The sequence below is a fragment of the Patagioenas fasciata genome, chromosome 2, assembly GCF_037038585.1.
Source record: "Patagioenas fasciata isolate bPatFas1 chromosome 2, bPatFas1.hap1, whole genome shotgun sequence".
Lineage (NCBI taxonomy): Eukaryota > Metazoa > Chordata > Aves > Columbiformes > Columbidae > Patagioenas > Patagioenas fasciata.
Genome location: NC_092521.1, coordinates 79068829 through 79096277, shown reverse-complemented (window position 1 = coordinate 79096277; position 27449 = coordinate 79068829). Strand labels below are relative to the sequence as shown.

General features: G+C 39.4%; 1 protein-coding gene across 1 annotated transcript in view; it reads right to left on the bottom strand.

The window, feature by feature from the left end:
* The window catches only part of TRIO (trio Rho guanine nucleotide exchange factor), a 252964-nt gene that overhangs the window by 180491 nt on the left and 45024 nt on the right, over positions 1–27449 (bottom strand). The window contains 1 exon segment of the mRNA XM_065831948.2: positions 1433–1507. Coding sequence (XP_065688020.1) covers positions 1433–1507 — 75 coding nt within the window.

Here is a 27449-nt window from a genome sequence, read left to right as displayed (position 1 = left end):
TCTTTCCCTCTGAAAATACAGTTTTAAGCAAGCCTTCACCACCACTACAATTCATAAGGAGAAGAATCGGCAGTTCAACACTACCAGGGAAACTGGTTCTGGTCAGTCCGTTATGTCATTCATTAGAGCTGTCAGAACCTTCTAAAAAAAAAAAAAAAAGCATCTTTTTTGCTTTACATTTCTACTTATCTCAGCAGAGTGGACAGGATGAAGTACTGTGAACTGCATAGACACACACACACACACACACACACTGTACTTGCCAGCATCTGCCTCCATGCAGAGAAAAAAAAAAAAAAAAAAAAAAAAATCACTAAAGAATAGAATTTCAGTGATCAGTTTCTATGTTTTCATGTTTACAGATAAAAGCTTTATTTTTGGAGTTCTTGACAAATTATTTATTAAAAAAAACTCCCTCCTTTCAAATCTGAGACTGTCCTCAAAATCTGACACTAAGATTACGGCAAACAGAACAATGTTGTTTAATCCCAACAGATTTGGCAATACTTCAGGAAGTCACACTCAAAATGCAGTTCACAAAAATATGCAGCTCAGCCATGATTCCATCAAGTAAAGTTACTTATCAAGTTATAGAATACGTTACAGTATTAATCCATCTAAACCCCACTTCTAAATCCTTTGCTATTCCTCCTGAAGTAACTAACCAACTTCCAGGTGTATGCTGGAGATAGCTAAAATAGGTGCTAACTCATTTCACCATGAAGATATTAAGTGTGCTTCAAAGGACATGCTCTGAAGTTTCACCTCTGCAACAGAGATATTCCTCCAGTGCTTCAGACAGGTCAGTAACAAAATTATCTCTGTAAAACTCTACAGCAGAAGAACCTGAAATATGGAATATTACTATGGTACAGCAGATTGTTTTAAACAATGTTGTTGGCTATGTAGGGCAGACAGGACACAACTGGGATGACAACAAGCAGTATGTTCCACATTCCACAAAACATGTACCTGCTTTATTACAGATCCTTTCACAATGCTCGTGTAATCACAGAATCACAGAATGTTAGGGTTTGGAAAGGACCTCAAAAGACCATCTAGACCAATCCCCCTGCCAGAGCAGGAACACCTAGATGAGGTTACACAGGAATGTGTCCAGGTGGGTTTTGAATGTCTCCAGAGAAGGAGACTCCACAAACTCCCTGAGCAGCCTGTTCCAGTGTTCTGTCACCCTCATTGAGAAGAAATTTCTTCTCAAATTTAAGCAGAACCTCCTGTCTTCTAGTTTGCACCCATTACTCCTTGTCTTACCATTGGTTGTCACCAAGAAGAGCCTGGCTCCATCCAACAGGAATAGGTGTTACCCTAGCTTTCCATGACTTTGTAATGATATTTAAAGTATTTAAAAGACCATTTTACATGTGACTAACAAGACAGTTACACATTCCATGACAGAAGAAAATAACTGTACCTGAAAGGTATGCAACTTTCTCCTTTAAAATTGGCAATACTTCCATAGCCTTCATTTCATCATTTTTGCGAAACCCTGAAAAAAGGAAAAGGTAGTTAGTAAGAAATTCAGAAAAGCTCAGCTTCTACATTTAAAGAATGCACCGTATAACATTTACATTTGGAACATAATTTGAATTTTATGACTACGGGAATTAAGATAACATTACAGTAAAAGGTTGCAAAAAATAAAATAAAGTTCTAAAATGTATTAACGAACAAACCATTGTTTTGATTAACTTAACAGAAATAGCATGGTCTTTTAGCAAGCCTTTGTAGAAAACAGGATACTGAAATTATCCTTTTTCATCAGTAAACAAAAACTGTCAGTTGAATCCTATTGTTTTTAGACATTTCAAACTCCACTTTCACTTTTTGTTCCCGCAGAAAGGAGTAATATCAAGCTAATAAGAACAGGTACCTTCAGAACAATTACCAGTCAAAAAAAAAACCAAAAAAAAAAACAAAAAAAACCCACACCAACAAAACAAACACCCCAAACCAACAAAAAAAATCACCCCAGAAAATCCCAAATGCCAAAACCACACCATACAAAAAGACCCACCAAAAAACCCCAACACTATGTACATGTAACCTTCCTCACATCACTTCTGTAAGCAGAATTAGGAGATAAAGCTCCCAACTGTGTCTTTTCTGCTGCGTGACAGGAACAGTGCTTTGTAACAGAGCACATTTTGCCAGGCTAACTCCATATACTCATGGAGTTTGAGGTGGTCCCCACGGTGAGTGATTACAGTCTGTCACAGAGCAGCACACCACCAGCATCTCCCTCCTCTCTACTTCCGTTACATTTCTGTGGCCAGATTCTAAACTCCTCCCTTCTTTAATTAGGGAGAGTTAGGCAGTATTTTATTTATGACCTTGTATTCCATATTCACCTGTACAATACAGAATTGGCCCCTTTTGGGCCAATCTTGTTCATCTCACAAAAAATGTGTGATTCTGTACCCACACTTGAACTCTCTATATGATCCTTCCCAGGCTCTTTGGATTCATGCGCTTTTTTCAAAATGTCATTTCTGAAGAAAGTACCTCTTTTGGGGTAAGGGGAAACACTTACTTCGCTATCACTGCTGAATCCCAGAAGCGCTGTTAAGTAAGACAGTCCAAATACCCTGATAGAGCACAGTAGTTGTGTTCCTTAAAAGCAACACTTTGAGCTATGCGGAATGTAAAATAAGCTTCTTAATTATTTATAGTTTCAGGGAAATCATACAAGAGCAAGCTCTGGTGTACATTTGGCAGACTTTTCTAAAAAAGTAATGGTTTTCCTCTGTGCAAAAGGGTCACAATCCCTCTGGAGATAGCAGCAGCAGCTGTCATTGATGGCCATCAGGGAGGCCATCATTTCTCTTCCTCCTCACAAATATCCAAATGTTTCATATCCTCTGGTTTCAGGCTCTGAGCTTTAACAAAAGAGCTGTGTAATTAAGATATAAAACCTGAAGGTATCTTACTGCTGTCATCAAGTAACATAAGTATGTAAATAAGGGCATCATATGTGTAAATTACATTACAGGTTCTCTATTTCAACCAGGAATACTGAGACTTCCGTGCCACTACAGTATGTAGTTATGGGCACTGCCCTTCAAAACAGACCCAGGACACACCGAACACAACACTCAGGGGACAAAGATGGCAAGCTGTTTATGTGTCATGGGCTAAATGGAAGGACTAAATGGAATGACACTGTTTAGTCTGAAGAACTGAGGGGAGTCACGGTAGCAGTCCTCAAAACATGTAACAAGTTTAGTGATGGTGAAAGTAAGCCAGCTAGAATTACAGTGAGAGGTTTACTTTAGATGGTAGGAAGTTTTGTAAAGGAAAGAACTGTGAAGCAGCACTCAGGATTGTCTGTGGAAAACTACAGACTAACCACAACTGTTTAAAAATGCTTTTAGACAAATGTCTGTGAGCACAAGCCTCTCCAGTTCACTGTAACTGAAGTGTTCAACCAGGACATTGTCTCGGCACCCACAGATTGCAAACAAAACTAAACAAATCCTCTTCCAGCCATTGCCTAGTTCCCCATTTTCCCAGGAACACCATAAACAAACCCCAAATTTTATAGGCGTTTTCAGAAAGGCTAGACCAGGAAAACTAGTTCCTTGGGTAACCATGCTGCATGGAGAGTTTCTACACGATGGACAATATTTTGCAATTACACAACAACTCCAGACCAGCAAAGCAGTGGAGAGAGACAGATATTTCTTGCGCATTTGCCCACGGACTCTCTGGAGTCTAAAACAGCTCCAAAGGAACTTCTTGCATTATTCCTTCCTCCAGAGTACTGACTATAGGTTTTCAGCCTTTTACTGGAACTGCCTACAGTTTTGTTCCTCCTAAATTTTCATTCAGTATGGATTTAAACGAGACTTCAAGAAAAAAAAATATTGGGCTTACATAACCCATCTGAAAAAACAGCAAACACCTTTTCCCACCTTAAAATATCTGGGCTTCAGTTGACTGCTAAGGCATACAGGCACACTTCCAGAATTGCTGTTTGGTTATTTTTTCAAATGTGCTTTGAGCTACCCACCATAAGCTTAATGCCAAATTAGCATGCTCAGCTTTCATATCAGCCATTGCAATTCCTTTTCTTTACAGTAAATTTTGAGGTAGAAAACACTTTCTCCTCACCTAAAAAGCATGCAGAAACTAGTGCTCTACTTTGCTGCCTATCTTAGCTCAAAATTACCCAAGACACTGATGCTACTGCAACTCCCTTGCTCAGATTTCTAAGCCCTTAAATTGCTTCACCCCAGATGATGCGGAGTAGCTGCACATTTTACTTTGCCTGTGGCACGCAAGAAGCGAGAAACATTTAGCCAACATTTCTTTGACTATTAAGGGGCTGCTCAAGGTAAACACCCTAGCAAATACGTTAGTGCTTGGCTCATGTTCTGGATCTGCATATCCTTAAGGCTGACTGCCTTGGATTATCATATTCCTGCTGCTATAAACAGCCTATTTTTATTCCAGTTCTGCAGTGTTAAAGCTTAACTGAAAGGCTGTGGGGATTACAATTGATGGAAGAATGCTGGGGAGCAAAGAGGGTGAATGCAGCAAGAAAGTATTATATTTGTATCTTCAACAGAGCAATAACAAAAGAAAAAAACTGCAACATAAGCAGGTCTTAAGGGCTTGGGGTAGGTCCTCCCCCCTTTTTTAAAGCCTCTACACCACAAAATATTTGTGATTATGAGGATTTCATTAAAAAAAAAAAAAAAAGGGGGGGGGGGGACATTTACTGCACTCAAATGAAATGCCATAAATATCTGCACCAATCTCTCCCGACACAGCTCAGCAGCCTCCGCGCCAGCCGGCTGCATCACATGTTCCTAGGGGTGATGTCATCCTTACCCAGGCGTGCGGCTGCAGCTCCCGCCGCCGCAGCCAGTGCCCGCAGCCCCCTCGGCCTCACCACCGCAGTGGGGACAGCAGAGGGGCTGGGGATGCTGGACCCGGTGACAGCAGCACGGCCATCTCGGTGGCACAACCTGAGCCTGCATGGCTTGGGCTATCATTGCTGCGCCATGGGCTTCTCTTTAGAAAGCATGATGTACATGCACATACGGCACGTACTTGTGATGTTCCTTTCACTATCCAGTTCACCTATTACGGCTTTTTTATTTAAAAAATGTGAATTTTAATAATAAATCCTATGCTAATGTCTTTTAAAGATAACTTTAGTCTTTAATGGGAAAACCCCTCTTGACATTTTTAATGACAATTAATGGAATACTCATTTTACAGCTTCACATTTTTAACAGGAAGCATATGCCCTTCTATTGTCTCATACATCTTACAGACACTTTTCCCTAACCACCAGGCAGGAGGGAACCTCAGATTATGCTAATTAATATCCAACTTTAGTAGATTAACTAACACACAACTAAGTAGTCCATTTCAATTTAGGAGATTCTTTTGCCCCCCATGAAGCTTTCAGGATTACACAATCCCCTGAGTTACAGCAATAAAGCCTTCTAATAAAACAGTCTGTTATCATAGAGCAGTTATTGAAGTGTTATATCACACAACTAAAGATGTTTAAAACACGCAATCAAGAAGGAAGCAAAAGAACATCACCTAGACTTTTTATACAGATGTGTACACTGGAAAATTAAGAAGTCTTTCCCACAAATACACCATCTCCTCTTTGTCCCCACAACTCCAGAGCCAGAAGACACCATCAGGCAGTTAATTTAATTGTCTACACTGATCCTTTTTCTCATGCTGTATGAAGCTAAGATATTTTGCTGCAACATAATATACCCAAGTTGAAAGACCCATGAAGAGATGGCATTCCCAGGTAGAGGTATGACCCCTAGGAGGTTTCCAAGAGCCCTTTACCCAAATGGCCAGGATGGCCCCTCTCACTTTGGCTGCAAGCATCTCCAAATCTCATGGTGAGCATCTGGCTGCAGACCTGCACATATGCCTGCCCTGGAGACTGAAGCATAGCCCAGCATAAAGGAGACATCTTTTGCCTGGAAATCACAGTGTTCTGCTGCTCCCCTGGGTACCCAACTTGCTGAAACTTCCCACAGGCACTGAAATACAGTGAGCAAGTCACCTTTAGAGCAGTAACAGAAACTGGGTACCCTGCTTGGCAGTTCACCCATCCAGGCCAAATGCTTTACTAGTCTAAGGCTGAGGTGTCCTTAAGACACAGAAAATGAGGTAACTGTTTATCACCTTGTGCTGCAATGATCAGTAACTAGTCAGCCACACAATTAAGAGGAGCACATAAAATTGCCTTAAACCCGTCTTACAAGCTAATGATTTGATGACAGAACTGTAATAAAAAACAATGTTGGAAACAGCTTCCCCAAAGATGCATCGCTGCCCCAGGAACACAGAAGTCTTTGTTACTTTGAAGGTATCTTCAGTGATGTGCACTGTTCAGTTGTGGCAACACAGATTACAGAAACAGGAATTAAGACACCAAAAAGGCTCAGAAATTGAGGCTAAAAGCAGCATCTCTTTGCTAAGGGGCTGATGAAGCACTCATCCATTGCTGTTCACACACAACTGACTAGAAACTTTTCTGAAACATAGCTAGAAAAACACAAAAAAATGGAATGCTCTCATTTTGAAAACTCACACCCTTGAGAATGGAACTGCTTTTCACCTTGCAACATAAAACCAAGATCTTTTCACAGGCATAAACAAAAAAAAAAGCTAACTCAACCCAGAATTTGTCAATACTTTAGGCTCTCTTCAGACTTCAGAAGAATGACTCCATGTGTCATGTCATCAACAGTAATCAAGCACCTCATTTGCCAGGCTGTTAAACTCTACCTCTTCTTTGACAGAAATCCCATCCCAAACCAGAGGAACCTCTTTCAGCAAGTTGTTTTCCAACAGAGTACCACCTTTGTTTCAAAGGACCTGCTCTGGTAGGCTTCTGCTCAAAAATCCACATGTCACACTAAGTTGTGTGGGAATGGAAGTAAAGAAACAAACAAACACAAAAACAAACAAACAAACAAACAAAAAAAAAAAACCAAACCACACACAACAAAAAAAACCCACACCACACACAAAAAACCCCACCACATAGAAAATGCAATAGGAGCACTCAGAACTGCTACTTTAATGCCACAGTTCAGGTAATCAGGGAGTTAGGTACTCATCAGACTGATCGAGCTTAGTCATAAGTGGAAATAAGTATTTCCTAGAAGATAAAACAACTTCCATGCAGGAGGATAAGACACCATTTCCTAGCAAAGCAACAGCTTCCTGCATCTAGGTAAGGCAGCAGGAACTGTGAATCATTCTGCATAACTCCTTCCATCCACTGGTCCCTTTGTGTTGATTAAGCTTCACCTTGGAACGAAAATCTCAGAACTGTAGCTAGTCAACTTTTAAGCAAAAAGAATACAAGATGTTTCTGTCTTAAGCACTTCCTCTATTTCACAGCATGAATGATACCAAGAAGACAACTCTGAAATTGGAGCTATTGCTCCCTTTCGTTATAAATCACTTCTAGCTACATTTCAAGAGAAACTGACTTCTTGTTACTTCAGTAAAAAGAGGAAAAGAAAAAAAAAAAAATGAAAGAAGGAATAAAGAAGTTCAAATATAATAAAATTCCTGCATTATTAGACTGATTAAGGTTTCATTATTTGCCCTTCTTCCCCTGTATTACAGGATGACAGCATTGATTTTTAAACCCTGAAAATTCATAGGTTTATTCAAATCTGTTTATCAGTTAAAAACTGTATATTGGAAATCTCAGCTTCAAGAAGTTAATTTATACACTGCCTCCCATGTTTTTCTGGTGTTCAGAAAGAGAAAGAGCACAAAGCAGGTTCCTATTCTCCCATTTTGCCATGAAGAGGTTTTTAAAATAGGACTGTGGGCAAATCTCTAAAGATGGTATTATTCCACGAAGAATAACTTGAAGCAAGATATGAGGAGCAGCCATTGTGAAGCCTTTTACATCCTTGCTCTGAAGTAGCTACACAGAACCCAGAACATTTAAGTCAGTAGAATCATTTGATTATTTCCTTCAATGAGATTTGGGAAAAATGATCGCTGAACTCCACAAGTTCTTAGGTTTACAAATGAAATAAGACTACTGAGGTAAAGGTGAGAAAGTAAGCTGAACTTTCATAAAGCAGAAAATGGAAAAAACCAGCACTAATTGAGAATACAACACCAAGGGCTGACAAAGGGAAGCAAAAGGTAACTACAGTTAGTGCACGTATGGGATTACTGATAGCGTTTCTTGATTTTAGAAGTATTTTAAGTGCCAATTTCAATTTTATGGTAGGCTTAGATATAAATTCATAGTTTTGTACGCAAGTAAAGGATTCATTGAGCAAATAGAGCTGTCAATTCACCAACTGCACTGTTATCACTTCCCGTTATAGACATTGCCTATGTTTGTTGCTGCTCAGCAATCTCACACCATCTTTCACATTCCAAGAAAGCAAGAGAATTCAGGGAAACCATGGCAAAAACTGCAATTCTTTTCTCTTCTCTGGAGCTTAGTGAACTTGCAGATGACAAGTTTCAAAAGGCATAATAGCATCTCATCTGAGGAACACTGACTTTTACATATGCCTGTCATGGCATCTTTAAGACCATGCATCTTTTCAGGAATGATTGAGGAACTATCAGCAATTTTTTTAAATGACGTACAGATCACTGGGCAACATTGGTAACCTTGGCATTCATCATTTCTCCATTCACATTTTCTGAGTCCAGATTCTAAAGCCTCCAGGTGACTCACACAAAGACAGGGCTTAGAGACATATAATCAAAGGGGCATGATTTCAGTGTTGTTCCAGCAGCCATACTCATGATCTTGAGCAACGGATTTGTTGTAGATAACAGCTATTCATTTAACATTAAGAACCCAGTCCTGAATTTAAAGCAATTCCAGGAGTATGATGTGAGTAAGCTTCTGACTTCCTCCAGCTCTGATCAAGGCTCAAGATCCACTTATCAGGAAACATTACACCTTCAATCCATCCCTTTAATCACAACAGCTCACAGAAATGTCCTTCCCTTTCCTGTTTTGCTTCACATCCTATGCACATCCTATATATGCATCAGGGAATTGCACTGTATCAGTACCAAGCTGGCACGCAGTGCTACCACATGGCAACTCAGACCTCACAGAATGGGACAGCTTAGAAACTGCCTTGAAGTAAGAAAACGAGATTCACTAGAAGGTTACCAGCTCTTTAGAACACTTCCAGTTTCGGGCATTTTTACTAAGAGAGTTTTTTCAAATCATGTTTAACAGCTCTGGAGTTTGTCCTGACATCTGTTTGTAAGTTACGGGGCGGGGGAGCACAAACCACGTAGACAGATGTGCGACGAGAAAAGGCTACTAGTGTAGCTAACAGGAAACACTCAAGCAAAACCAAATTCACTGACTGAGTGACCATCCTTTTCTTGGAAGCTTACATATTCATCTGTTCCTCAGTTAGAAAAGGGTGATTACCAGGAAACTGGCTACCTCAGGTGTGTACTGTAAAACTTACTGATGAGCTGCCTTAACAATGTAAGTTCAAGAAAACTCCAAATCCTAAATCCCTCTAAAATAAAATTGCAGATTTTTAACAATCGGGTAACAGGAACCTTTGAGTTATCCGTATTTTGTAGTGAGGCCCTTTCCAACCAGAATTACCCTTTGATCCTATGAAATGTGAAAGCCAGAAGTACAAACATCCATTTTTCAATTGAAACTTAAGATGAGACAATCAAAACCTGACCAGTTTCTTCCCTTTGAAGTAAAGGGAACTGTGTTCTTAAATTTATCTATCCATTGGGGAAGTACGATCTGTTCCTTCTGTCCTACCGATAATGTTGGGAGTTCATTTGTTTTGGTGGGAGCTGCTCATCCATCTCTAAGTGCTGTGGTACTTGAATTCACTGTCCTGCTGAGGTGGCAAACCTTTTTGTGGTGGTGTTCAAACACAGCAGCAGCAGACTGCTCTCACTGCAGCCAGACGTTTCCCCTTTTGACTATTGCTACAGACATTCATGGCTTGAGGGGTCTAGACTGTCAGTGCTATCAGGAAGGTACCAAGTCTCCTATAAAAGATTGGTTTAACATGCAGTTGTTTTAACAACAAGGTCTGTAAGCAATTTTCCTTATTTTTCTGTTCAAAACACAGACTGAGTGAGAGGTGGTAGCTTCTAAATTCTGTGCAGCAACAGCTGGAACATAACATTTTAGATCATGTCCTTTGGCTCTTGTTCCAAACCACCATCTGGAGAAATCTCTTTCCACGCTGAAATTGATGAAGACTACAGCAAGGGCAGTCAAAATAAGCAAGTTAAAACAGATTGAAAATTGTCCTGCATTGTTTTATCCTGAGCAACAATAGGAAGAACTATTTCCATCAGCCCTAAAATCAATCAAAAATACCAAAAACCAGATTACATATTCCTCAGAGGAAATGCCTTTTTATAGCATGAAGTATTGCTTTTGGGCTTCCTATCATTTACAGACTCCAAGATTAGGCATTTACTAGTTTTATCTTTTTCTTTCCTCCTTTTTTTTTTTTTTTTTTTTTCAATATGCACACATTTTCACAACACTTTCAGCATCTCATGGAGATTCATATGCAAAAATTAGGCTAGGTTACATTCATACTTGGAGACATTGGCACTTAAACAACTGGTTTTTATTGAATATTCCTTCCTCCCCCCACTTGCTTTTTTTGCACGACATTTTATATTCCTTCTGTGGCAAAAGTAGCAGTTTGCAACAAGATGTATGTCAAATAACTTGATTTGTGCACAGTGCTCATTCCTTCAAATTCCTGTTTTATTAGTTTGCAGCTGTAAGAAGCTCGAGCTCTAAGAGCACTGAGACACAGGCAACGCAGGGTGAATCCAAGTTTCTCCGCTACGTTACACACACGTTACACACAAAAGACCAAAGTGAGGAGGAAGAGGGAGACACTTTTCTTCATCCTGCATCATAAAAACAGTCAAGTTCATATTGATTCAAACAACAGAGAAAAAGAATCATCTGCAGCTTGTTTAATACAGCCCTTAGCTTCAGATGTGTAGCTGTTAGAAGCATTTAGAGGGAGGCAACTGAAGTTTTACACCAGAGCTTCTCCATGCTCTCCTTTTTTATCTTTCTACTGGACTGATTTAAGGTACTGATTAACTTATGCTACTGGTTAGAATGAACCAATTGTTAAAAAAAAAAAATAAAAAAAAATCAGGAGTCCAAAGGGGAATTAAAGCCTGGGTATTTCACTTATAGTATGTGAGTGGTTGCCAGCAGCAACCTGCCTCCCTCCCTGCCTTTAAAAGGGAGAGTAAGATTATCATGAAATGCCAAAAGAGACGTCCAATACCCACCTCGTTTGCTCAACGATTACATTAGAAATTATGGCTTGCATTATTCTGAGCAGGTGCATACGTATTCTTAACACACATGCTGTGTTAATTAAAAATACAGCCTTAAGACAATAGAAGGCAGAGAAAGCGAAGCAGCAGTCACTCTACTGAGACAAAAAAGGAGCCCTGTGCGGGCTGGGCAGCGAGGCAGTGGTGCAGTGTGGCTGGATCTGCATGCAAGGGGATGACAGCGCGGCTCCCGCAGCAGCACACACATTACATCACCAGCTTTGTGCAGGGCTGAGCCATCGCTCAGCCCACAGGAGCGCTGCCACTCACTGTATCCCCAGCTCCATCCCCCAAACCTGACAGAGGCAGAAATATAAGCGATCTCAAGTCACACAAACCTCTCTCTCCCCACCCTGTTGAAAATCCTCCCCATTTGATCCCTCTAGCAAATTTTATTAGAAACAAAAGACCTTTACCACGTTTTGCTTTGCAAATGGATTTCGACTCTATAATGAACAGAGAGGATTTTGCAGATTGTCATGTCTAAGAAAGGGAGGTTTCATTCTTCATTTATCAAATTCGTTGCAGCAGATTATTTCCTTCAGATGACAAAGGCAAGTAGCCTGAATCTCATTAGAGCTACACTGAACGCAGCTACTGAAGTACACAAATTTAACCTAAATCAAGGCTGGGTGTTCTCTGTGAACTCCATTTATGCAGCTCCTTCTATGTTACTGTAATGAGAACAAGATTAACATCTTGCCTTCTCTTTCATCCATTCCTGTACATGGATACACATTACTATAAATGCAGCACGTGCACTTTCACAACTCTGGCGAGAAGCATGCCCCCAAAAGTCAGCACTTACAACTAGGGAAGAATTTCTCATCACCTCTCCTCAAGTCATGAGTAAATGAGCTTCAACCTCATCTTTATTATGGATATGTAGCATATACAATACTGAGACAGATGAGACAAAGCAAGCAGCTCCTAATGCTGTTTAGGGCAGAAGTCTGTAGACAGAATGTTCGAAATATTCAGATATCCAACTGTTTGTAGCTCAAATATTTGTATGTGGATTGCAAGAATTGATAACTATCAAAACAGTGTCAAATATTTTTGAAAACAGCAGTTACTTGAAGCAGAGGCAGTGCATTATATTCACAAGTGTGCCAATCTAGTTCCGCTTCAATTTAAAACAAACAAACAAAACCCCCATTTGAAACCTTCCGCATTTTACAGACAAAAAAAAAAAAAAAAGCAGCTATTTAAACTTGACTGCAGCTTACCACTTCCTACTACTTACCAGCACAACAAATCCAGTCTAACAGGTACTTGTGAGTTCCCACTATTCCATGCTCTAAGTTTTAACATCAAACCTAAGGACCCAGCTGTACTCATCAAAATCAGAAAGTACAGATGGTTACTGTTCTGTTAGCACAAGCAGCAGGTATTCACTCATCAGCTTTCCTCTTCTTCCTTCTAGAACATGGAGAATACAAAGATCTTATATGCCTAAACTATCCAGTCACCCACCTCTGTAACACTACCTGCAAAATACCACCACCAGAAAATGTTTTTTCCATGTTATTTTATTTCAGTAGTGGGCATTCATCACATGGGCATGTTATAGCACCTCTGATCCATGCCTTTAAAGAATATGCTCAGACTTACGAAGTGTTATTTAGCATGATATATATACCATGTGATATTATCTGCATATCAGGATAATGACAATGATTCAAACACTGCAAGTTCTAATATTTTAATTAAGTTCACAAAAAACAGCCTTATTTAAGTTCAATTAAAATGGGTTTGTTGATCTCCCACAACACTGACTCATTCTACACAAAATCCTAAATGCATGTGATTTCCTGGAGAAGTTCTTTGAGACAATAGGAGCTAACATTTTAATTGCATTAAAAAGCAGCAATGCACTTTGGCACATATATAAATGCATTACTTCAGAAGTCTACAATGTATTTTAAAAGCACTAAGTAAGATTTAACAAGGCCTCTACCTTTGTCTGTTCAGTTCCTGACATGATTAAAGATAGACAAGCTGTCTCTGAAGATTTTAAACTCTAAAACCAATTAGCAGTCCATAGATGTACTTCTAAATGACCTGACAAGCTTAGTTACAAATATTACCTTATGTAGAGTAGAACAGTAACAAATGTGAAATTCAATTTTTCTTTAGCTGTTTTCACCTTTATTTTATTATTTTCCCCTCTCCTCTTACACTATCTCATCAGGTTACAACACAAGTTTACGGCAGTAGTACAGCATAGCAACAGTTGAAACATGATTTAGTTTGGCAAATATTTTTATTTTTACACATTATTAAATGAGAAGCACTCTCTGCTGAAGTACTCTTGGTCTAGAGCCACTTTTGTTGTAGACAGGTCACACAGCAGCATTCTTATTTGCTTTCAAGCTCCCGTACCCCAACATCTCACTCAAACTGTCAAAATCTCATAACTACCATTATTTAACAAACAAACAAAAAATCCTGAGAAATTAAGTCATAACAGAGGTTTACTGAGTCTTTTTATCCAGGCAGCTATTGAAAGTTTGAACATGAAGCAGTATCACATTCTTGTCCAGCATAAGTCATTTAGATATTTGAAAGCATACAGACAGGTAATGGGTATGTACTAGCCTCAGCACAGTGCGTTGAGCACAACATTGTGTTACGGAGCATCCGGTTAGAAGACTGCAACTTCTCTCTAAAAAACTTTTACAAAAGTTTTGATAGCTGATACATCACAGCAGCCTCCCCTCATGCTTCCCTAACTAAGCACAAGTGTGTGTGACGAGCATCTCCTTGGACATTCAATATACAAGAACATTCTTACTAAGTCCTTTATGCACACAGTTTTCCTGTTATGCTTCATCTCCACTACCAGTCCATCAGCCTTGCTCCTGCTAATGACAGGTCAGTCCACTGGCACTATTTCAACTACAAGAGTAATAAAAGTAGAGGGAACATTTACCTACTATGCATTTACTCTTCACAACATTTATCAGGAGGACTACTCCTCTCCAGAAGTTACTTAACAGAACTTGAAGTACACGTACATCAGCTTGAGATACCTGGAGACCCTTTCAAAAGATGCTTTGAACCAGTACAATTTTGTTCTCATGAGAACCAGAAGAAAGGCTTAGACCATTGCCACATACAACTCAATTGTATACAAGCTTATCCCAGTTAGCTCAAATCAGTACATTTCCAATTTCAACTTAGTTTTGTATTTGGTAACTTAGCATCAAACACAAACTCTATAGCTTGTAACTCTTCAAAGAAGAAACTACAAGCAAGCGAGCAAGACAGATTTATGTCCAAATACTAATACTGTTAGCAGCAACTAAGCTTCCCTGATTTCAAAGCAGACTAAAAATTGTACTACCATCTCAACACCTGGGGTAAACAAACAAACAAAGTATCTGAGACTCACAAAAACCAAAATTTTGAACTAACTGGCTGTACTCTGTCACTTATGCTTGAAATAACAATACGTATGGATGATGCTAAGGATCCAAGTTACCACACCATAACACAGCATCTCTACTTGCCTCCTTGATAGCTTTGTTATTATTGTTTTATAAAGAAAGTTAATCGAAGAATCAAAATCAAAGCTAAAGTTTCTTTAAATGCATGAGAAAATACCTTGAATGAGTCCAAAATGCTTCTCAGACAGGGCCAATATGAGAAGCTTAAGTTGCCTACCAAAGCAGCCTGTCACTGGCAGATGTGAGATAATCCCATCCTTACAGAAGGCCTGTTTTTGACCTCTTTGGGTAATTGATTGCCATTACAATCACTTTTCAAATTACTATTCTCACATTCTTATTTGTTGAAATGTCATTCTTCAAGCTCTTGGCTCAGTGACTTTCTGTGGATATAAGCTCCTGGACCTCATCAGATCTTTTTGATCTTTCCAATTTAGAGCATACCATTCCACGTTAAATCTACTGGTATTTAAAAATTTGATTTCTCACAAAAAGTTCCAACTAAACGTGACAGTTAAGCTTATTGGGATTTCCTTACTTTGTTGAACTAAGGTTTGCAATAGCTGATGATTCTGAGCAACAGCCCATTACCTCCACTGAATATTTGTTTACCAATATCCAAAACTGAATCACTCTTAGATTACAATTAGAGCAAGAACTGACACAGAGCCTCTAGACAGGAAGCAAAAGCTTCCAGTTTGCTTCCATTTTACCAGTTCAGCCTGGTGTTATTTGTTAGTCAGTACCCACCAACTGATTGTAACTGAATTAAAGGCTTAATTTTACCAGACATTGTAACTCCTTCCATCAAACATATTAATGCAATATGATACAGTTAGGGTAGGGAGGAAGTAACTATTTGCAGTCAATGGACTAACCATAAAGGTCTAGAGGAAAGTTACTTTCATTTTTCCAAAAAGGAGATACTCCACTATTATGCATTAAGCCTTAATCAAAATGCTAACTCAGAAGTCAGCTATGAAACTAAGATATTTTAATTTTTTAGTACAGATGTCTGTACAAACAGTTATTGACAGGCCATTAAATGATTGCGGTGGGTGCACATGTGCACTAGTGCTCAGCAAAAGCCAAGGAATGGGTTCTGTCAGGTTTCAAGCAATTGCACTAGCAAGGGCATAATTCTGTGAATAGTCCCTTTTGGTGGCAGTGTCAGCTTAAGCTAGAGTTTTATGATAATTACCAAAAGCAGACTGGGGATTCTTAGTTTGATTAATCACCATACAGTACTCTGAACAGAAGCTATGATGCATTAAATACTGTTTATCAAGTATAGCTATTCATTTACAAACTGGTTAAAATTAAAAAGTTGAACAAAGATCTCTCCACTGCACTGGACATGTCACCTAGGAGAAAAAACATTCTATGAAGTTTCATTTGTAGGGAGGAGAATGATATATAAAAAATAGTCAATATAAATATAATTCTCCGTGACCTCAAAAAACTAAGGCTAATTAATGCTCCTGCGCTCTGTCAGGAAGAGACTGTCTTCACAAACACAACCCAACACATTGCACAGATAAATACGCAGACTTACAAATACAAATTTAAAGCAGGACAGGCAGCTGAGCTAAATACAAGGTGAAGAAAAACAACCCTCAGTTCAAGCCAAGTGCACACAGACTTACACATGCAAGTCAAATACCTGTAACTGATTTTGCACATTCTGGCTATTGTCAAAAAAAAAAAAAAAAAAGTTGCAATACTCATCTTTGCCTTCCTTAAGAGAAGGCTGACTGACAATCATTGGTCAAGATCAAAGCACTCCATCCACATGGGTACGTGCATCTTCAACATAAAGACACAGAGATATCAAGAAGCCTCCTTCTTACTAACACACTGCTCCATCAAAGAGCAAATGGTTGTGAACTTTGAAACATTGAATAAGCTGACTGGAGAGCTATTCTGCAAAATAAGACAAAACACTTTTATAGTGACAGTCAACAAAATCTCTCAGATACATGACAAATTCGTAAGAAACACAACTGAACTAGGAAAAAAAATTCTAAGGCTGACAAAGTAATGCATGACTGAAGAAGTTATCTTAAATCAGATCTATGTTTAAACAAAGGAAATGCATTTTAGTGTTTAAACAAGCACCTAGACAAATTTTTTAAGGAACCATCAGTATTTTATTTTATCTCCAAGGGCAACTCTGCAAGTTCTCTTCCAAAACCCCAGTTAAATTAACCAACTTGTAAAGTACACAGAAACCAGTTCAATTATTTCAGCTACGGAATAGTCTTGAAAGCAGAACCTGTAGTTAGTCCCAAAAAAAGCAATTGACTTACTGCACCTCTAACACAGTGACTGCCTATAATTATCAGAAATCAATCTATCACACAGTAAAAGAAATGTATAATGCAGACTTAAAAAAAAAAATTCTTTATGCTTAAGCCTACAATCAAAAACCAAGAGAAAATATGATCTATTAATTTAACACATGCCTGGTATCTCTGCACCGTTATAGTAGAACAGAAGCATACTAGCAAAGACTAAGAGCTGCCTCAAGTACCAGACAATGGAGCTGATGCAGTTCTGAAATTCCAACCCACCAAACAAAGAGAAGCTGAAATAAGTTAGATAAACCAACTGCACCTGTATATTTCTATTCAGGGGTACCACACATTTGAAGCTCAGTTGTGAGTTTGGATTTTAATATACTGTGGCAAGTCCAAGTAAAGTTAACTGGATGCCATATGCCAACTAAAGTCTTCAATCGGGAAAGATGTTCAGTGGTCTTTCTTGCTTCTAAAAAGACATAAAGGCATCTTAAGGGAAGTATAATCATGCATTACAATAAAATTAACCTAAAGCAGACAAGAGCACTTGTTGAAAAGTCACTGGAGATTACGGATCAAATAACGAAAGTCATAATTACTACATTACACTAGTCAGCTACAATGCCATCCTCTGAATTTTCACTCTCCGGAACAGCAGCTTTAGAGCAAGAACACACCACAGGCATTCCTTCCTCATAACGAGCTCAGTATCTGCATTTATGCTCCCTTCAGCAAATGACTAATATTACAAGCACACGATTTTGAATGACAGCTAATACCATAGCTACCGTTATCACTTACATCATGCTAAAACATGAAGTGTTACCCACATCTATTTGGAGAGTAAAAGAATACAGAATTGCTTTGACACATTGTCAAGAAGCACTGTCAAGCTTCACCCACCATAGCTCTGTTTTCTCTTTCTCCACCTTACAAGGTCATTAACTAGCATGCAAGTAGAGAGGATTCTACCATATTACAGCTACACATTCATTTTAATTTTTAATCTTGTACAGTAACATGCCATTACAAGACAAAGTTCAAGAAATATTATAGTGACTTACCATTCAGAAGTATTAGTACACCAGTTTTTTCGTTTGTATCCCATTTATAAGAACACATTGTTCAAACCCCAGAGGCTCAATACGTCTGTGGCCAACAAAATGGATAAACTAAATCATGGTTAGGAACAACAGCAAATTAAATCCTTATCCCTTTATCAGGAAAAATGAATCTCGATTTCAAAAACTCAAGACCTGAGTTCAAGACCCCAGCAAATTTGATATAGTTTCCATAACTGCTAGGTTTCTATCTTCTCCAAGAAGCTCTATTTCCAGGTCAAAACATTTTTCAACTAGTCTTGTTTGAGCAGTCAGATGAAAAAAGGTACAATACATGTTCAAAATCCAAGTCATCTTTGTCAACACATATCTTCTGCCTGTACAGTTTGCTTAACAGTTGCTCTGCCTGGATTTACTACCAAATACGCTTTGACAATGATTGCTCTTTAATCCTATGTAATACCCAGATGCAACTGTTCCCAGATCAGAGGACAGTTTAAAAACACAGTCTCCTCCCTCGCTACATACAAGTCTGTAGTCACGGACTAGAAATCCTGTAGCTACAAAACTCAACAACAGAATGAACCAGTATTGCAAGTAATTATAAATAAGGCTTATAATTCCTTTTTTAAAATTTCAGTTCAATAATCTGAACAGCCTAACGTTTCTACTTCAGATAATGACATTCCAATAAAACCAAGTAACAGAGTTCACCACCTGAGTGTCTGGACTTAAGCCGCCCTTCATAGACTATGCCACAAATGGTAAAACCTGAAACATGCAATGCAATGTAATTTAAATTCAGCCAACCTTCTCTCTGCCCACTCATCTAACACAAGCCTACTGTTTCAATTGTAGAAGCTGAGCACTAGCAGGACATGCATTACCAATTCTGAGTTATTAATGCCACCTTTAGAGCTATCAACTTCAAGGATCTGCAATCTTTTTTGGCTTTTGAATAATCTGTAGACCTAATCCTATGCTTTGCTTTTATGAATTCTACTATCATCATGGCACAATAACAAACATCTGTTACATAAAAAGCTTCAGTGTACATGAGAATTTGCTAGCAAGGAGATCCCACATAAGTATATAACAAAATACAGAATTATTTTCTTAACCATTTCATCTCTATTTATATTCATATAAAACAGAATACTTCAATTATTTACCCCTGAACATGCACACATCCCAGTTTCTGAAATGCTTATCCTCCTGAAGATATTGCCATGATCTAAATCAAAGTTGACATACACACGGCCTTAGAAAATTAAAACTGAAGTGGTATATTTAATGTTTATCCTAAACTCAAAACACTAAAAAATCCTTTCCAAAACAAAACAAAAAACCTACAATGCCCCAGTATTCTGTCTAGTTACTACTGTACAGATATAAACAAATAACCTGAACAACTAACTGTCTGATAAATTTATCATTTCAACACATCACATACTAAGATTCAGATAATGTTCTACATCAACAATTTAATTGAGAACAAACTAAACATTAGTAGGGTGAGTAACAACTCCTGCCTTCAGCACCAGATGATAAAACCTTAGATAAATTACAGTGGAGAAGAACAAAATATTCTGCTTGATTTCACCTTAAAGATCTCTAATTCTCCATTATTTCATCATACCTGAATAATAACATGACCTGCGGATTTAAACTTCTTAATGCCAACTATGAGTAAGAGAGATTACTACACCGAGATAGAAGAGACTAGCTCATTTGGGTTGGGTTGACAAAAACAAGACATTAAAAACAATGGAAAAATTTCAGTTTAAATTGTCATTTTCCAAGACTGAGTAACAGTATGTCACAATGGCACAGGGCACACACATGCTAGCACAAGAAACCCAGGCATAACTGGAGCACTTCTAGGCAAACTAACTCAACTCTCTATTCCACGACAGCTCTGGAAGTGCCAGTTTTATCAGACTACAGGTTAAGTCTTATTCACAGGCTGTTATCCTAATGTTTCAGGAAGAGCTGAATTCAAATTTGGCCTCTACGTTACCGAAGTTACCTAGTTTACACCAAGGAAAAAAGAATGTGCTCATTTGCTTTAAATTAGACATTGCCACATTAGTGCTTAAAGAACTCAAAAACAACAACCCTGAATTAAGACAGTCCTTTCTCTCTTGCTGTAATCTGGAACATTACTCGTTACTGTTCTGTACAACAGATACATTTCGGCAGACAAAGATTCCAGCTTCCCTGTCAGCACTGGTTCTCCACAGACTTGTTTAACAACTTGTACAGCAAAACTTGGAGCAAGACAGATAATTTCCAGATTTCTGCATACCTTTGCCAATACTTTATGAACCTTGCCTTTTGTTTCCAGGACTTCCAAACAAAGCAGCATGTTTTGGTTTTGTTGTTTTTTTCTTTTTCTTTTGAAGTGGCTAACAGAAAATTAGCTCATTAAAAAGTGACATGACTAAGAAAAGCTTCTTTTAAGCACATTGAGAAAGACAGAATCTTCTTCTACTATTCTACCTGTGCTCACTATTATGACAGAATGTCTCCCTGGTATGTGCATCACAAAGTGTATCACTGACAATTAGTTATACAAATGGGAAAAATTTTGATCCATGTCACAGCAAGCACATCAATTTGCAGCACCGATACCTAAGATACAGGCTGTCCTCATTGAGGGCCACCACGATCCCATGTCAGTCTGCTACACAAAAAAGAAAATTACTGAACCTCCCTGTTCTTGTTCAGGAAATGAGAATACAAAGGGAACCAACAAGGAATCTCTTTTAGCCATTTCCAGACAACATGCCTATAACGTGACTCAGGCACTTGAAAGAGTGTTTTACCATGAAACACTGCTCCATACATCAGCAATTACTTCAGTAAGACTATGCCAACTATGTAAGCAATTCGACTTATAACAGGATGCCAGGGTTTACTGTCAAACATGAATGCAGCTCACTGTGACAGGCCAGTAAGTATCTATGTAGTACTACACGCTGCCTGCGCCAACATCGTGTGGGCAAACCTATCAAAGAAACAATTATCCCTCAAAGAATCAGGAGAAAAAAAATAAATTAAAAAGACAGTCTAAACACACTGCTTAACTCCAAGCTAAACACGGGTTACATAGGGAACTCTTTCATTCGCAACTGCAGGCGCATTTGGGCCAGGCCAGCAACTGTTGCCTTTCCCCCAGCAAGTGCTGGGCCCAGCCCCATGTGGTGCTCCCACCGTGGGGACAGGGAGGGGGGAGCCCAGCTGTGCCTGCCTGTAATCCTGATCCCACCACCAGCAGGTCACCTGCTCCTCAGCACACCCCAGCACCCTGCAAAGGCACAAAATCATACAGTGGTTCAACAGCCTCCATACCTACAGAAAGCAAAAAACACATGTGAGTAAATGTGGGTAAGGAGTAAAGGAAAAAAAAAAGTAACTGGAATATTTTCCTCATTTTCTGTATCCTTTAATACAAACTCATCTCTATGCTCATTTTCCATTTTTTCTTGAAGTTTCATTGCAAGATTAAATTCATGGAGTTAGAAGTTACAGCTCCGTTGTTCCTAATTAAATTTCTAAACCTTTCTTTTTAGTTTAAACAGGTACATGAGAGAGATTCAGACTTGAGGGTAAGGGATAACTTCTCACTACTCATAGATGCAATTCTCACCCTCCAAGTCTTTTTTAATATTAAATCTGATTTAAATTTAGTTCTCAGTACATTTTTGCTCAAAACTAACATATTAGTTCACTGTTGGCATATCCAAAAATCAATTATAGCTCATAGTACTATATGTATTGCACTTCATCTTAAAAAAATTCCTCACAGTTAACATTCAGGCAGTTTGTAGAATTGTCTTTACGGAGGCCCACATGCAGAAAGCCACCTGAATTTCGGCAGAGTTGTAACGATGCTCGAGTTCAGGATTTTTAGTACTACTTTGTCACAACCATTACCTGCAGCTTCAGTATTCTGCCTACAGAGCTAGTGTTCACATATCAGACTTTTGCAGCCTGAACTTGCCCAAGAAGGTGTACAGGATCAGAAGGACTTGTAAGCAATTAAACGGGGTGGTTTGAAGACATTTGCTTTTTATGTAAAGAGCCCAACTTCATTTTCTCAGTTCCCTCCTTCCAGGTATCAGAAAGTTACTATTAGGTCCTCTCATGTTCTCTTGTCTCCAGGTTGAACAAGCCCAATTACCTCAGCCCCTCCTCACATGGCAGTGGTTCCAGCCCAACAATGTTTGTGCCTCACCAGCTAGCTGGACCTGCTCTCAAGTTTACTAACATTTGTCTTGAACTGGCCCAAAACTCAACACAATATTCCAGATACTGAGTACAGACTCAGTCACTTCAGAGAGGGTGATCAGGTTGGTCAGACATGATTTACCTTTGGTAAACCCATGATGGCTACTCCAAATCAACAACCACACTTCCACATGTCCACAAATTACTTCCAAGTAGACTTGGTTCATGATTTTTCCATGGACCAAAGTGAAGTTGGCCAGCCTGTAGTTCCCTGGATGTTTCTTGCCTTTCCTGAAGACGGGTGGAGCATTTGCCATTCTCCAGTCATTGAGCAATTCTTTCAATTTCCACGACCTTCCAAGGATGATACAGTACGGCTATTCTAATGTCAAGATCTCTCAGCACCTTCAGATGCATCTCACCTGGTCCCATGGACTTTGCATAGGTCAAGACTCCAAGAGCTCCCTCACCTGAGCCTCTTCCACTACTGGTTGTTCCTCTCCTCCCCAAATCCTGTCCCTAGGTACAAAGACCTGGTAAATCATGGAGAAGGCAGTGAATACCTCAGCCTCACCTGCATCAGTGGTAACTAAACCACTCACCTCTCTCAGCAGCAGGCATATTTTTTCCTTCTTTAGTATTCTGCTGTTAATGTAGTAGCAGCAGCTCTTCTTGTTGTCCATCTCTCCTTTCAACTCTGGCTGAACTTTTGCTTGCCTTTTATGTTACTATTTGACATATTTCCTACAGATAAACTGATATCATGAACTTTCTTAGACTTCACCTAATGCACTGTCTCAAGAGCTTTTCCCTTGAACTGATTGCTCCTGAAGTCTAATTTATCATTGGACCTGGGAAGGAAGGTACAACAAGACCATCTCATTGTTCACTGAGACATTCTGTGTTACCATTGAGTTTTCACAACTTGTTCCAGAAATCCCAAGTGTACATGTCAACTTTGTACAGGAACCACTGAGTGCCTAGAATTACATTTCCTAAATGTGTTTTTCATTCTTCTATTCTTATTCACCCACTGAAAAAACACCTAAAATGAAGCTTATCCTTAAAACAGGAAACAATTACTGGAAAGGGTGGGATGAATAATACCACAATTTTCAATATGATAGGATAACTCAGTCCTAATTCTGCTGGAGTAATCTCTCTGATTGGACTATATGCAATCAAACTTTGAGCTGCTTTATGAAAAAAAATTAATGAACACATTAACAAAGTCACTGTTAGGATTACATATTAGCATCCAAAGTTCTGAGTTATTTTGCTCTTCAAGTGAATAATCTCAGAAAACCCCATCTATTTATCACACTATTAGCCTTCCCTGTTACAAATCTAGATGACTGCAGCAAGTTGTTAAATAGGAATAAATGCCAACAATATCATAGGCCCATAACTTGACCTCTGAAGAAAAAGTGACAGAGAAAGCACTGGCATTGTAAACATACAAACAAGATTTAAAGATTGTTTTAATGACCATTAAATCATAGCAACACATTTATCAATTTAATCTTAAATTAACTACAGAATCATGGTTAGGAAACAGACTGCCGTAGCTTACTGAGTATATTGCTTCTTCCCTAACAGTCATCAAGTTGAAATATATGGGTGGTCGACCTGTCATATATAAGGTTGTAATAAAACATGATAACTTACCATAAGATTATTCACTCCTGTCAGAGCAAATCAAACAATTTAGCCATTTGTATCCACCTCCCTTTAGTAATCTTCTGCTAAAGGTTAACAGAGACAACAGCAGCTCTCTAATCTCAAAGATTCTGACCAAGAAAACTGCAAATCCTGGGGGTGTGCTTGTGTGAAATGTTTGTGCCCTTTTTGCATATTGCGGTTTAACAAGCCAAAAATCCAAAGGATACAGTAATAGCCTGCTTGTGGAATTGTAGTGAATTTTTATACAAATAAGGCATTCTACTTGGGAGGTTGAGAAATACAATAAACATAAGGAATGGTTAGATCAAAAATACTATGCTGGCAAACTACAGTCCACAAGAAACCATCTTTCTAGGAACACATCTATCTTCTCTGACTAGAAAACAGCTTCTAAGAAGGATTTTCATAAATAGGTGAAACTATTACCTACTCTAAATAAAGACAACTCAAGTCAAGTGCTAAACTGAGCGTTTGCTTTGGTTTTGACCACAGTTACTTGTACTTTTGAACAGCAGAAGTAACTCAAGCTGGATCAACTCTGATACTGCCATTCCTAATTACTTTGCCATTGATCAGTGCAGTATCACAGAAAGCATAATTTCACTGATGCTACCGCTTAACATAGCACTTCAAGTTAATATGATTATGACAGGTTTAGTTGCATTTCATTCCAGTAGCTTCATATTCTTCTTGCCAAGTTGCACAGGGGAGAGACTTCAGACTTCCAAATACTGCAATTCAGTATCTGGAAAATCGTTCTTCATTGTATGTAAGCAATACATGAACTAATTTCTACCTGGAAAGTTTGATTATCACAGAGAATACACGGTAAAAGCCTTCACACTGGAAACTGGAAATTTTTGGAAGTCAGAGAAATGAAACTACTACAGCTCTGAACACACACACACACACACACACACACACACAACCACACACACACCCACCCACCCCTTTCAAATAATCACAGAATGCTTGTGGTCGAAAAGGACCTCTGGAGACCACCTGCTAAAGCAGGTTCACCCAGAGCAGATCACACAGAAATGTGTCCAGGAGGGTTTTGAATGTCTCTAGAGAAGGAGACTCCACAACCTCTCTGGGCAGCCTGTTCCAGGGCTCTGGCACCCTCAAAGTAAAGAAGTTTCTCCTCATATTCAAATAGAACCTCCTGTGCTTCAGTCTGTGCCCACTGCTCCTCATCTCAATGTTGGGCACCACTGAAAATAGTCTGGTTCCATCTTCTTGACACTCATCCTTGAGGTATTTGTAAACATTGATGAGATCCCCTCTCAGCCTTCTCCAGGCTGAACAGACCCAGCTCTCTCAGTCTCTTCTCACAAGAAAGGTGCCTGGGGTTACTCCTCCCCAGGTGCAGGACCCTACACTTGCCCTTGTTAAACTTCATTAGGTTCTCCTCTGACTAGTCCTCCAGCCTGTGCAGATTCAGCTGAATGGCAGCACAGCCTTCTGGTGTGTCAGCCCTTCCTCCAAGTTTTGTATCATCAGCAAACTTTGAGGGTGCACTCAGTTTCTTCATTCAGGTCACTGATGAACAGCTTGAACAAGACAGGACCCAATACTGACCCCTGGGGAAGCCCACTAACTACAGGCCCCGAAAACAGACTCTGCACCGTTGATCACAACCCTCTGAGCTCTGCCATCCAGCCACTTCTCAATCCATCTCACTGTGCATTCATCTAGCCTGCACTTCCTGAGATTGCCTATGAGGATGTTGTGAGAGACTGTATCAAAAGCCTTGCTCAAGTCAAGGTAGACAACATCCACTGCTCTCCCCTCATCTACCCAGCCAGCCATTCCATCATAGAAGGCTATCAGGTTAATCAAACATGATTTCCCCTTGGTGAATCCATGCTGACTACTCCAGATAAACTCATTTTTCTCCACATGCTTGGAGATGACATCCAGAATGAGTTGTTTCATCACCTTTCCAAGGATGGAGGTGAAACTGACTGGCCTGTAGTTTCCTGGATTGTCTTTCTTGCCCTTTTTGAAGACAGGAGTGATGTTGGATTTCTTCCAGTCTTCAGGCACCTTTCCCATTCTCGATGACCTTTCAAAGATGATGGAGAGCAGTTTAGTAATAACATCTGCCAGCTCTCTCAGCATTCATGGGTGCATCCCTTCGGGGCCCATGGATTTGTGGATTTTTGTGCCAATGATCTCAACCTGATCCTCTTCAACCAAGGGAAAGTCCCCCTTTTGCCAGATGTTCTCTCCTGTCTCTAGGGCCTGGGATTCCTGTGGTCTGGTTTTAGCAGTAAAGACAGAAACAAAAACGGCATTCAGTAACTCTGCCTTCTTTGTATCATCTGTCTCTAGGGCACCCATCTCATTGAGCAGCAGACCTACATTTTCCCAAAACCTTCCTTTTGCTGCTGATATACTTGGAGAAGCCCTTCTTCTTATCCTCGAAATCCCTGGCCAGATTTAATTCCAAGTGGAACTTGGCCTTCCTCACTGCATCCCTGCATACTCTAGTAGCCACTTTATATTCCTCCCAGGTGATCTGTCCCCTTTTCCACATTACATAAACACCTTTCTTCCACCTGAGTTTTGACTGAACTCCTTACTCATCCATGCTGGCCTCTTACTCCCTTTACTTGATTCCTTGCTTGTAGGGATGAATCGATCTTGAACTTGGAGGAAGTGATGTTCGAATATTACCCAGTTCTCTTGGACCCCCCTACCTTCTAGAGCCCTAACCCTCAGTTTGGTTTTACAAAAGAAGCTTTTTCCGTCATGTGGCAACCCCTACAGTGCAGCAACTGCGAACTATGGCCCAAAGCAAAGGAAGGGAGCTTACTTCTACTCCAATGGCTTTGTTGCAGGGGCTTTTACACTGTAGGCTGCCCATTTAACAGAGACGCATCAAACTCCTGGTAACTCCATTCTAGTTACATGATCAGACAAATCTCAAGTTCACAAAAGCATAAATGTGACAAACCAACAAATCACCATACCCCCATTCACAATGCTCATCTGATGGGAGATTAAACACTTCATTTAGTCACATTCCTTGAGAACTGACAGCAAACTACCAGGTCAGCCCCACACAACAATCCTGCCTGCAATATACAGCAGGTTTGGTGTGGTTTTTTTTTGTTTTTTTTTTTTTTTTTAAATGAAGAATTCCTCAAATGTCTTTTGGGTTTGGCACCTCCACCTTCTGGATGCTTGGAACCTTCCATTTCAGCAGAAATTTTTCCAGCATCTAGTTCTCATTCTCATACACTTGCAACTAAGTTTATTTCATTTCCTTTCTATTGAAACCACAATGATCCGCATTAAAGAGTTCAGTCCACCAAATCAGTCACAAACAT